At 45.5% G+C, this 13847-nt stretch overlaps 1 protein-coding gene and 1 long non-coding RNA gene across 2 annotated transcripts in view; both read right to left on the minus strand.

Moving 5' to 3' along the window:
* The window catches only part of LOC135388565 (uncharacterized), a 285782-nt gene that overhangs the window by 154382 nt on the left and 117553 nt on the right, over nucleotides 1-13847 (minus strand). The window lies entirely within an intron of this gene.
* LOC135388557 (U3 small nucleolar ribonucleoprotein protein MPP10-like) overlaps nucleotides 1-13847 on the minus strand; it is a 58750-nt gene that overhangs the window by 18369 nt on the left and 26534 nt on the right. Inside the window, exons 4-5 of the mRNA XM_064618174.1 lie at nucleotides 7952-8036; nucleotides 2476-2617 (exon numbers count right to left, since the gene is read on the minus strand). Of these exons, the coding sequence (XP_064474244.1) occupies nucleotides 2476-2617; nucleotides 7952-8036 (227 nt within the window). The remainder of the gene's footprint in view (nucleotides 1-2475; nucleotides 2618-7951; nucleotides 8037-13847) is intronic.

Below are 13847 nucleotides of genomic sequence, written 5' to 3' on the forward strand. Positions count from 1 at the left end.
ATTCAAGCCAGAGCCCACCACACTTCTCTAAGAATATATATCACAATTCACAAGGGCATGAGTATGAAAGGCTGTAAGCGTATAAGGACAGCTCATAGGAAGGTAACACTAGGGAAGCACATGTGGCCTTGTTGCGTTACATTCTCAATTGATGGCCACAGGAGACATGTCAGTGTTACGAATTATGGGAGAACACAATGCATGCTTGGTGCGATTGTTAACAGCTATTATATGCCTAAAGCCTCAAGGTGCCAAGCTTTCAGAAGGCCAAAGCAATGATGCTTCCATGAAAGACACCCCTTCGGGTCATCTCTCCCTACAGTGTCATAGCTGTGGATGTAAATTGTGGCAAGACAAGCATATGTTGAAGCTCTCGTTCAGAATCCTGCAAGCACATTCTCCCCCCCGCCCAAAACCACCACTTGCCCCCAAAGTCTTTCATTTCTTTCCCATTCGGTTACTAGACACAACTGCCTTCATATCGGCAAGTTTGGGCTTACTGATCTGAGATTTGCTTCACGACTTTTGCTCTGCTCCCACGCCATGCCGCACGAACAAGCGCAAGCAGACAATAAACAGTGTTTCTTTACATTTTTTCCACCCTCCGTGCTCACCTTCTGAAGCAAATAAACTGAAAATTTATCGCAGTAACTCTACATGCATGCAAAAGCTCATAACGATTCAACGTGGTACATATAGATGCAACTTTTATCAGAGGAAACAAGCAGGAAGCAAGGAACTTTCAATTTGTTCACCACGTCTGATTCAGCCATGTTGCGATCATATCAACAGCCAATGAATGGTACCAAATAAAAATTTTGAAGTCTTCATTTTGCCTGCTTCAGAACGAGGTTCCCAGCTGGTAGCATCAAGAGCAATGCCAAGAACAGTCAACGTAAATGACTTCCAGGGAGAAATCCGACTAAACCAAAAAATAGCGAATTTGGATTGGGGGGAAATATCCGGCATTTTCGAGTATTACCCTGTCATGCTCTATTTATGTATCGCTTGAGAATTACTAGCTGTAAATTTTACCAAACACGACCGAAGAATCCATCGAACAACAGACCAGCCTCTAACACAAGCATAGCTTACGTTAGACTTACGAGGGTGGTTCCATAAGTTTCCAGCCCGACCAACTTTTAATAGTCATAGAGACGAAACAAGTGTATCACTTTTCGACATAGTCACTGACACATATACTGACACACTGACACATAGTCGACATATCACTTTTCGACCCTTAACTTCGATGCACTTCTGACACCTTTCAACCAGCATTCTTATACCCTCGAAAAAATAGTCCTGAAGTTTTGGCGGCAAAATGCTGGAAAACTGCCTCTTGCACCTCACTATCGTTTTGAAATCTCCGTCCTCTGAGATCCCTCTTCAAGGAAGTAGTCACTCGGTGCCAAGTCTGGACTGTAGGGTGGGTGGTGGATTTCTTCGAAGCCGCACTCCTTCAGTGCAGCCTTGGCAACAGAAGCCGTGTGGACAGGGGCATTGTCCTGGAGCAACCGGACACCTCGACTCAACATGCCGCGCCTCTTTTCCTTGATGTCGTCTCGCAGTCGGTGCAGGAGTGAAGCATAATAAGTTGCATTCACTGTGGTGTTCCTCTCTTTGAAGTCGATGAGGAGGATCCCGTGACAATCCCAAAATATTGTTGCCATGATCTTCTTTGTGGATTGTGTGACCTTGGCTATTCTTGGGGGTGCTTCTCCTGGTTTGCGCCACCCCATCGACTCCTTTTTCGAAAGGGGATCATAGTAGAGCACCATAGTCTCATCCCCTGTGACAATTGACTTCAATATCATCTCTTCTTCGTTCTCTTCACAGAGCTCCAAAAACTCTTTGGCACAGATGACGCGCTGTTGCTTTTGAACTGACGAGAGAAGTCGTGGCATCCATCTTGCACTGACCTTTTTTGTGCGAAGGCCCTCGCTGATGATGCGAAAAACGGTTGTTTTGGAAAGCCCCAGCCTTTCTGAGATTTCCTTCACCTTCAGACGCCTGCCGCTCAGCACTTCCTCCTCGACAAGAGACAAATTTTCTTGTGTCACCACTTCCACTGGACGACCATCGCGTGGATCATCTTCAATGAACTCTCGCCGAAACTGCTTAGCCCAGTCTTTTACCGTTGTATACGACTGAGAGGCTTCCCTGTACACGTTGTCCAGTCACGCTTTAATTTCTTTAGGCGGAAGTCCTTCTTTTGTCAAGAATTTTATCACAGCGCGGTACTCGATTTTTTCCATTTTAACTGAAGAGTGCACCCTGGCTGTTTGAAATGCCGCTCTCCAACCGACAAAAGCATGAAGAGGGTTGAGGGTGGTGCTCCGGCCCTCCAACAGATGGCGCCATGCGTCCTTAATCGCATTTTCAAATTCGCGCGCATTTTCTACCTCGGGCCGGAAACTTATGGAACCACCCTCGTATAAACAACAACACAGGGGTACGTATAACACAACCTACCTTGCCTGGTCATGTGATCAAATTGTAGATGTTCCTGCAGGAGGCTGTTCTCAGGGCGATTATGGGAGTCTACTTCACCTTGGAGATTCCAGGGTTTTTCCTTAAGGTTATCATCTTCAAGGTGTGTCATCTTTTTCTTCACCTATGCGCCCAGAACAGAACACAAAGAGCTGTCAAGGATTTCGAATAAATGGCAAAATTTCGAGTACACATGTATGGAGATAATCAATATATGCATTGAGTTTTGTACATCTTCACCCTTTTGTTGAGCCAACTGAGTTCAAATCTGTTTATTGAAGTGGCAGTTCATCTTATTATATAGCATGCAAATTTCACCCAACAACTCTACAGTCAAAAGAAGGAAAAGTAGACGGTATCCTGAGCCACACCGTTCTTAAAGGTAGAACATCTGTACATGTCATTCGTGCAGCAGCAGCAACAGCTGTTGGAACGTTCAGACTTCTAATACAGTCAAGCCCATTGATTACGATCCTCAATATAATGATAATGCCATTATTACTGCTGTTTGCCATCTGCTCGCCCATTGAAGCACATGTAAAAAAAAAGACTTCAATGATATGACTTCAATGATATGATTGACGTGAAACCTCTCCTCGCGCATAGTGATCAAAAATCTCCCAGCAACCATTAAAACGTGCAGAAACCAAGCAGGATTCTATTTGTTTAGTTAAAACAAAAGGATGTCATACTTTCAGGAACAAAAGTCTTCAACAGAACTGAAGTGGGAGCACCATGCATTTAACTACACATAACTGCCAGCGTATAAAAATGCACAGGCCCAAACCATATGGATGAAGTGCACGGCATCAAACAGTATAAACAGATATTTATTTGTTAAACAGAAAATATTTTGGTGTCAGAAGAAACAATTAGGAAGGAGGCAAAAAGAAGGTAAACGACTGAACTGGTTCAGCCAGGGGTGCATCGCTGGCATGCACCACATCTCGTCATTCGCTGTTGTTGCTACAGCAGCGAGTCTGTCACGTAACCTCTTTCATCACCGCTCCTTGAGACTCCATTCCTGGTCACGTCCTTTTAGCTACGGTGCTGAAAGGAGGTCGTCATAAAAAGAGGAAGGGAGCCCTCACTGTTGTAACATTGAACAAATATGTTGGGATAACTAGAAATTAGGATTACAAGCCCTGGGGCACAGATTCGCACAAAAACTATGAAGTAAGCGGGCAGTCCTACAGCAGAGAGCTTTTCAACCTCGTGGGTCAGAAAACCCCTTGGCTGTCAGTATCCAACGTCATGTGCCTTGCCAATACCTAGGCATGCGCCTTCTTTTTCTTTCTTTACTTTAGCAGTTGCATTTTGCACCACCTTATGCCACATCTCGACCAGTCACTCCCTCTAGTAGATGATTCTCCGTGGCAAATGGAAAGTGCTCTGCCACCTGACGTCGCCAGACACAAGGTGCCGCTGGGCGAGGTCGCAGCCATTGTGGTCTCTCTCGTAAAATGATTTTGTCAGGAAATTCGCAATCCCAAATGAGATATTTTGCTTGATGATTCCTGAGGGTGGTATGTTCATATGAAACACTACAAACGTATATGTTCCAAGCGCTTTCCGTGCTCCTTTAAATCGAAAAGACTGAACTTGTGGTGTGAATTTATGAACTCATTAACTGGAGACAAACGGGGTAAAACGACTGTTCCGATTGTAGGCTTAGAGCCTGATGTTCTAGGGTTTATCCCGATTCTTCCCCAAATTGAAGGTTGCCTCTTTAGGATGAAACCTGATTTTTACCCAGCAAGTTGCCCTCACTGAGACGTCTGTAGGTATGCACACTAACTTGTTACGCGGTTACATAACCATTTGTACCGAATTTGTACCCAGATTTCTCCCCGAATTTAGCGTACTGGAAGTTTTCTCACCTGAATCCGCATGAATTTAGAGCACATGCTCCCCCCCCCGTCGACGATTTCCATAAAACACGAAGACACAGGGCCCTACTTTTTCACTAAACTTTCACTAAACTACTTTTTCACTACTTTTGACACTAAATTAGTCAGTGTGACAGGGGTATTAAACATTAGTCTGGAATAAATGGGTGTTATTCCTGTTTGCACGAATAACAGGGGCATGTTGCACATAACACACTAGGGTAGTTTCATTTTAAATCGAACAACGTGTGAAAGTCGTATTTTTTAATTCGACCAGAAAAAATATATGTTAGAGGACAGTTCAAACGACGCAAATCGCGCCACGTGCGACGCTCGTGCGTGAAGTAGTTTCCGCGTAGGAGAGGGGGAAAGTCGGAGGCTGCTTGGGCGCGCTTTCGTCTGGACCGACTTTGACGGGATCTAGCACCGCTAATTCTATGTCTAGGAACTGGAGTTTTTTTATGATTATAGGCTGCACCATAGACACTGTCCACAGCAACCCACAGAACTCTGAGAGCCACAGATTTTCTGTTAAAAAATGCCAAACTTGGCGTAAACGTTCAAAAAGGCCAAACTTTGTTACCAATTTTCGTCATGACGGAACGTCTGAGAACATCGAGCTTAGTGCCTTTCAATAGGACGTTGAAAGAGCTTTCGTGCTGTATAGAATTAATTTTTCTCAGCCCAGTTGTTTCTGTGTTATTAACTTGAGAATCACACATGGTAGGCTAAAATTGCCACTGTTGCATCTCAATTTTCTCAAAAATGTCATCTTCGATTTCTTTGATTATTTTTCAAAAGGTGGCGTCATGTCTGTACTTTAGACGTGAAGTGAGACAATCTTTTATTTTTGGCTGAGAGACGCGCAGCAATTTTTTTTTGTCAGGCAGGGTGCACGAGGCTGCGGCCTTGCGCGCCCCACCCACGAGCACGCGATCTTCAACCTCTTCTTTGCTATATGTGTCTCGTTGACGGAGAAATCAATGACCACACTGCGTGAGCTTGTTGTAGTGTCCCCGGAGCATCACTTTACGTTTACCCAATGGTCTCTCAGTTCCGTCAGGCTCATTCAAACCGTGGGAGGGTACATGAGTTGCCTGTTCGCCCTTGACAAGAAGCCCCAGTTCGACGAACATACCGACAAAGCAGTGAGAAGAAACGAAGCGCTTCGTAGAGATCTTTACCCACTGGTAACATCTTAGCTTTTGTTTCAGGTTGCCGCCACTCCCTCAGGCAGCGTGAAAGGCACATCCTTTTCATTGGTAAAAGAACGAAAACCGAAAGTTTCGAAAAACGTAAAATGTGCCCATTGCGTGACCCCTGCAGGTGGTGGCTGCCACCATTGGATTAGCATCATCCGACAGCTTTAGACATGACCTTTCACATGATATAAAGTGACTGGGTTCAAGCGCATTCTTTGTCCGCCTAGTATCGCAAAACCACGAGTGGTACGCGAAAATTTTGCATGTTCGATCTTAATTATTTCTAAAAAGCCGGAATATTTTTCACGATTTATTCCACAGAGGCAGAATTATGCCGGTACTTTGCGCTGCTGGTAAAGTACCTTTTCTCCTTTTGATTGAGACGTAGGGCTACCTTTCCGCGGAGCGATTTTTCCACACAATGGTGCTCTTCGAATGTTTACGAGCGCGTTTTGCTTCGTAGTCTGCTTTGTAATTTAATGCCCAGGTGTTGCATTATGTACTTATTTTGCACTTATGGTACGTATGTTTATTTTTTCCTTTGGAGACGCAGGGCAATACTTTCGTGGGCGTCTTGAACTTGCTATTACGCACTTTCATGGGAGTCGCACGCACGTGCGCATATTCACTATTCTCCCGCACACGTGCTTGAGGCAATGCACATACGCACGCTATGAGGCTGTCGTGCGAGTTCATATTAAGAAGGCAGAACTACGGCCACAGGGGACAGAAAGTTACAACACCTGAGAATACAAATTTGTGGTCGCGCGGTTGCAGTCGCCTCTTAACTTGGGCGCAATAAGTGATAGTTCCGAAGGTGTCCATGCTCGCTTTAGTTAGTTTTATGCTCCGTAGCGTTATTTCGGAACCACGACGGGTGGTACAAAACCTGTAAGACCGCTGTGATGACAGTTGCTGCTCTCAAGTATAACACGTTCGCCCTCATGTGTCAGTGTCACAGTGGGAATCAAAATTTCCGACAGAACAACGCACAACTAAAATCCCTCGTTTCCGGTAGCCGTAGGTACCTTAAACCCTCGGTGTGGTCTTCAGTAGTCCTTCTGGCATCCATGCGCTTGAACCCATTCACCTTATATCATGTGAAAGGACATGTGTACAGCTATCGGATGATGCTAATCCAATGGTGGCAGCCACCACCTGCAGGGATCTCGCAATGGTCACATTTTACGTCGTTCGAAACTTCCGTTCTTCGTTCTTTTACCAATGAAAAGGATGTGACTTTCACACTTCCTGGGGGACTGGTGGCAACCTGAAACAAAAGCTAAGATGTTACCAGTGGATAAAGATCTCTACGAAGCGCTTCGTTTCTTCTCACTGCTTTGTCGGTATGTTCGTCGAACTGGGGCTTCTCGTCAAGGGCGCACAGGCAACTCATGTACTCTCCCACGGTTTGAATGAGCCTGACGGAACTGAGAGACCATTGGGTAAACGTAGAGTGATGCTCCGGGGACACTACAACAAGCTCACGCAGTGTGGTCATTGATTTCTCCGTCAACGGGACACATATAGCAAAGAAGAGGTTGAAGGTCGCGTGCTCGTGGGTGGGGCGCGCAAGGCCGCAGCCTCGTGCACCCTGCCTGACAAAAAAAATCGCAGCGCGTCTCTCAGGCAAAAATAAAAGATTGTCTCACTTGACGTCTAAAGTACAGACGTGACGCCACCTTTCGAAAAATAATCAAAGAAATCGAAGATGGCATTTTTGAGAAAATTGAGATGCAACATTGGCAATTTTCGCCTACCATGTGTGGTTCTCAAGTTAATAACACAGAAACAACTGGGCTGAGAAAAATGAATTCTATACAGCACGAAAGCTCTTTCAACGTCCTATCGAACGACAGTAAGCTCGATGTTCTCAGACGTTCGGTCATGAAGAAAATTGGTAACAAAGTTTGGCCTTTTTGAACGTTTACGCCAAGTTTGGCATTTTTTAACAGAAAATCTGTGGCTCTCAGAGTTCTGTGGGTAACTGTCGACAGTGTCTATGGTGCAGCCTATAATCATAAAAAAACTCCAGTTCCTAGACATAAAATTAGCGGTGCTAGATCCAGTCAAAGTCGGTCCAGAAGAAAGCGTGCTCAAGCAGCCTCAGACTTTCCCCCTCTCCTACGCGGAAACTACTACACGCACGAGCGTCGCACGTGGCGCGATTTGCGTCGTTTGAACTGTCCTCTAACATATATTTTTTCTGTGCGAATTAAAAAATACGACTTTCACACGTTGTTCGATTTAAAATGAAACTACCCACTACACACATAATGTACCTCCTCAACAGCCACTGTAAGATAAAGCAAAGCAAACAAAGATGCATCATTTGAAATGCAGCACACATGTGCAGCAGGAACCCACCATATCCTGTGCTGTTTCAAAAGAAGACTTGATTCCTTTTTCCACACCCTCTTCATCTCCCTCTTCATCTGTGTCAGGTTCATACCTAGCAAAAGAAGGGTTGTTTGGAATTGCAGCCACAAATCAACAGCATCTTCTTGCAACAGCTTGATGCACAATTCAGTTTGGGACAACTACACATTACAGCCATCAACACACTGAGAAATGTTCACTACCTGAATGTTAACACATTTCAGCTGCCACCAGCTGCAATGTACACCAGCTGCCTGATATGTGGACATTCCTACGTTTGCACTGTACCACATGGACATTTTAATGATATATTGCCTGACTAAAGGCCAGTTCCCACATACAGCGCTTCGCTTTATAGCGCTAGAAAATAGCTCTCAAAATCTGGCGCTGTTTTTCCACCTGCCATTCTCACATACAACCGAGCACAGTGCGCCATCCTGCTGCAGTCACAGGATATCTCGTTGCGACGCCATGCACCGGTACTACCGTGATTGTTTACTGTCCGCGTCGGGTATCCGCAGCATGGACGTCGATGACACTTTCGATGCTGTGATCGCGATACCAAGCTATAGTAACCAAACAGCCATGCATCGGCAGATGAAACTCGTGGCCATTTTCACATCGTCGTCGTCGTCGCCTTCCCGCTTTGCTGCTTCGAGCAATCGGAAGGAAAACAAACCCCAGTTTCCACGACGTCACGGCTGAAAGAAGCTCTTGATTGGTTAACGCAGATTCACCGCTCAAAATAGCGCTAGAAAGGTTGACTTCGACAAGAGTGCTTTTATAGCAGTTCGCACCCATGCGAGGAGGAAAATATAGCGCAATATGCCTTATGCATAAGTGCACGCCATCTATGTGCGGAGACGGAGACAACGTTTACGCGCCATGTTTGAGTATACCTGCCGGTGGTTTCGATTTTCGCCACATCGCCTATCGCCAGCAACGCGGCATCCCAGGAGGTTGACCGGCAACTCCCCATTACTGCTCGTGCCACTGTGCACCCAAAAGGGCAATATTGGCTCGAATACTGATAAGGTAAATCCTCAGTTCGCTATTATTGCCTCTAAAATAACTAAAAAGGCACGTGACACGTTCACGGTCAGAACCTGCTTAGATTGAGGTTGTTTGGCGTGTCACGGGATGGCAGCTTCTTTCAGAAGTAGGTCTATACTAAACGCAAGCTACAGAGAACTTCATTTATGTGCAGGAGTGTTGAATTTCCAGTGGAAGCGTGCTACCATACCAGCATTTAGAAGATTGGGAAAATGAGCTTTGTGCACTGTCTCTCTTAGTGGTGCATATCCGTTTGGGACATTGTTGCTATAACTGTACGACACATCAGATTTCAGAGCAAAAGCAATGTGCTCCTTCTGATGTGCCGTTTCCTTTGCAGCACAAAGAAAATGGCATATGATGCGAGGAAATCGTCAAATCATCACAGAAAGTCTGGTTTTCTGTGTCTCCAAGAAAGGGACTCTTCCTATTTCTTTGTGTGAACAGTCAGCTCCACATGACTTCCATCTAAAAAAGTATGTATCCGTTCACCTTTTGTTGGGTTACTGGTACCAAACAAGTACATGTCCGAGTATGAAAGTACATCTGATATTTTACTGAAGGTACACAAAATGTGTCTATTCACAGGTGCTCAAATGCTTTTTTATTTCGTTACTGAAGAGGACCAGCATCTAAGCAGAGAGTCCTGTAGTAAGATCATCCATCGCCACTCCATGCTGCACAAACGCGCATATAGGGACCCGCTACGTAACTGCGTAACACACCGCATCAGAACACTCTGCTGTAAAGTTCGGGCATGTAGTTGGGTATTCATATGTACAAAAGCGACAGAGTCCCCAAAATTCCGCAGTTCGAAGTGAGATTGTCACAAAGTTGCAGCTACGCCGAGCGTGCTTATCCGATGCTGTTTGCTCGTTGTAGAAGACAATAACGAAGTTGTCCGAAATAAACTTTCTTATAACGTTAGCTTCGTGAGCTCGGCTGTACATTCTTGCTGCTCGCCTGCCATGCTAAAAAGCTTGAATCGCAAATTCCCCGACTTTCCAGCTGGTCCTGTTACAGGAAATCGCACATAGCGCGACCGCCCGAATACTCAAACATGGCGCCGCCGCCACGAGATGGCAGCACTTATAAATAAGGCGTAGGGAGCCTCCATGTGCGTCCCCTTTTCATCATGGAGGTAAGGCTCTTAGGCATGCCAAGGGGATGAAACTCGCGAGTTCCTTTGCGGACTAAAGTGAGGCGCTGCGAGCCTTTCGCGTCATCAAACGTCATGAAACATCAAAATTTTTACGTCGAAGCGCGAGTTCTCTAGCGAGAGCATCCCATTGGCTCCTGCGGCCGCTCCCCCGGTATGCGAGCGCTCATTGGTCGGTTTGAAATTATAACCTTTTCGTGGCGCGCGTAAGCCGGCACCGAGGTGTCTGGGGTGCCTGAGCAGCTCGCCGTAAAGTTTCGAAATATGGTGCAGCAGGGACGCACGCAAAGCATCTTTGCCGGTACCGCTTTGGATGGTTTTTAGTGCCCGTCGATACCGCTGAAAAACCTGAATCATCTTGGATACTTCTGCAAGTAAATTCAGTGATAGATAAGTGGAAGGCAGGTCTGCTTCGCTTGCTTGGTGCGACAACGATTCAAGAAGGATCAATACTGTGTTTTTCCACTCGATGGCAGGTAAGTCAGTTCCTATTCCATTCTGCCGCTTAGCATAGCATAGCACCACACCTGTGGCATATACGAAACATTTCGGCCGGTAGAATTTTTAGTTTTCACGTTTTCTGATCCCTGTTCTGGTCTTTCTTGCTCAGGTATCAACTAGGTACTGCTCAACTCATATCTGCTTCAGAAAAGCATCTGCATGGATGCAGTAGAATGGATAAGCCACTCTGAGTGGTTGAAACATCATCTTTCGGCTTAGCAGCTGCACAGGTTCCTTTGTGACGGGTCAGCCTTGACATGTGACACTACACAAGCAGCAAAGGGATATGGACATGTTTCCTGTCATGCTGGATTTGTGAATGTGTGTGCATGTGCAGTGTATTTACTGATCTACTGTGAAATCTTCCACGTGACACATGAGTTAACAGTGAATGCGAAGTTGCTTTGGCATATTTCTCGAACTTCAGAAACAATGTTCATATCAAGTTCGTGTTTGGCGCAGATACAGAAGACTGCATATGTGTGATTTGGAAATACCAATCCTGAAAAATAAAGCACCTTGTGCAACAGAAAGAGCCAGCGCTTCCACGTTTTATTTATTTCACTGGATGCGAACGAAAATCCAGAACGTCCAGAACCGCCAAAGCGGGGGAGAGAACAAAGGGGAAAGGGAAAAAGAACGCCTCGGCAGCGTCGCTTTACGTCACATGTCACCCAGGGAGACAAAATAAAACAAAGCAAAAAACTACTCTACCGAGGCCCAACGATTGGCCCGACGTCAGAGGTCACGTGAGTTTTTCCCAACAATAGAAATATACTACACGTTCATTCCCCCTTTTTTTTTCATTCCCCTTTTGGTTTTCAGGGAGGCGACAACTCCGTCGTCTGCTACGAGCGCCGCCATCTTGACTCCCACATCGCATTCGGCGTCAGCGGCAGGGTTGCGTTTGTCTCAGTTTTTCGCGGCAGGAACAGGGTAAAAGCGGAATGAAGGATGCTGGCGTGGCAAAACTGTCATATATGCTAGTAGAGCTGGTCATGGGTTGTAAAATATGTTGTTAATGCTTTGTAACGTTTGTCTAAACACATCACTGCACCTGCACACGCAGTCGTGTCTTGACCAACGATTTACAATAGTAAACATGGGAATGTGTATAGACAACAGAAATATGTTAATTGCAAGCAGATTTTCTTACAACATCTCATTCAGTAGGATAGAATATGAAGAGAAAGAAAAAATGGAAACGTAGGTCACACTGGTGCCATTTTGCTTGAAAACGATGTTGTTTTACCGACATGCTCCTGTCGTAAGTGCACCCTCAATCGCAGTTGAACAAATTTGTCCACGATCACATGATATAGTTCTTCTTTGTGTCGGCCACAAGCCGGAAGATTATTGTCCACACTATTATGAATAAAAGTTGACACAGTCTTGAAAGGTGAGTGCATCGCATAAATGCGTTTCGAAGCAGATATCGCCCTGAATGCCTCTTCACATTGTACGCTGCACGCAGCCCGAAATATACCGAAGATTCATTGCACCATGTACGTGTTCACGAAGCTCAATGAGCTTGTTGTGGCTTTCCGGAGATTTAACGTAATTTAATTTAATTTAACATAAATAACCAGTGAGCAACCGGAATACATGGTACAAACTGCACGCTGCAAAGGTGCTTGCTTACCTCGCACACGTACGAGCTCCTTGTTGGACGCTGGTTCGCGACAGATCAACGACCTCATACCAACAATACGGAGATGAACTGAGCCCTAGTAGTGGTTCTCAAAGAAATAGAGAAAAGAAAGAAGGAGCACTTTCATGCGTAAAGTGCAATGCAAAAGAACTGTGAGCCGAACGTGGTAAACGCAGAAAAAAATGGGACGGAACACTGGTATTACCCGAGGAAATGACTCGTGGAACGACCGATTTCACCAATAATAGAGGCAGTTCTGACACGCTTGTTGCACGCTGGATTTAAAATTCCGGAGGGATGAGTTACGATATTTCTTCTCAAAACATACAATGATGCTAAGATACAGAAGAAATGCAATCACTTGCGTGTACATGTGCCGGATGGCCGCTCGAACGCGCAAAATGCACAGCAGGCAATGGGCAGCGCGTAGCAAGTTGGGAGCTAAAATGCGCGCTCCGCGTGAGGGCGAGGAAAGGCGGTGTTGGCACGGTTAAAGGGTGTCTCCTCCCTGAAAAGCGGAGAAGCCGCAGCAACCCATGCAGGCTCCCTAATAAGGCGTATTTTCTAGCGCTATGTAGCAAAGCGCTATATGTGGGAACTGGCCTTAGTATATGTAGTATTAATAAGATTGTACAGAGTCCGTAAGCAGCGATCTTGTGACCAGATAGGAGCTACTATTTTTCTTTCAAACGTTGATTCGAGTATGCTGAGATATTTTGTCAGGGACTTGACTCAAGGAATAAATTAGGCACATATTTTTTAGCCCCATGCAGCAAAGCTGAAACTATGTGGTGACCTCCAATATAGGTACTGGTAGATGACCTAGACTTCACAGCAGTTTTTGGCCTAAAGGTGGTGTCTGGACAAAAAAATGCAGTTGAACTGAAGGTGCGAATGGAATAGTGGGTGCCTGAAACATGTGTAACAGGGATATTTCGTTTTGAAGCAGTCAGAAAAGTTAGAAAATGAATTTAATCGGATGTTGCAACCGGCTGCGTGCTCCGGGGTGAATTCAGGCAACAGTGTGCAGACCGGCATCACTGGAGTCTGTTATGAAGGTAAGCTGTCCGTCCCGAAATGCTGTCTACCGACTCACAATCTGCTGCCGAACAGTCGCTAGAAATATCTCCGTTCATGGGGGGGTATGTTCATGCTTCCGGCAGTATCGGATTGCAACCAGCCTGGGAGCGCCGATTACATCACCAGAAGAGGCGAAGCAGGGAAGGGCTGTTTCAACCAGAAGCCGGCAGTTGATTTCGAATTCCATGTTTTCAATGTTTTATGAAAAAACTCGAACGAATTTTGCGAAACGTTTTTGGTGTTTTCTATTTGGAAGGCATCTCCAAGTGGATATTACATTAACTTTAGAAATCTGGATCCAATGCAGACACCACCTTTAACATTCCCAACCTCCAGCTCAGAGAGAGCTGCATGTATGATGCATCTGTATGCGGCAGCATGCTGTAAATGTCACTAGGCATGTGCTGGGCATCTTGTCAGAGCAGTTACAAGGGAAATGT

The sequence above is a fragment of the Ornithodoros turicata genome, chromosome 3 (assembly GCF_037126465.1).
Source record: "Ornithodoros turicata isolate Travis chromosome 3, ASM3712646v1, whole genome shotgun sequence".
Classification (NCBI taxonomy): Eukaryota; Metazoa; Arthropoda; class Arachnida; order Ixodida; family Argasidae; genus Ornithodoros; species Ornithodoros turicata.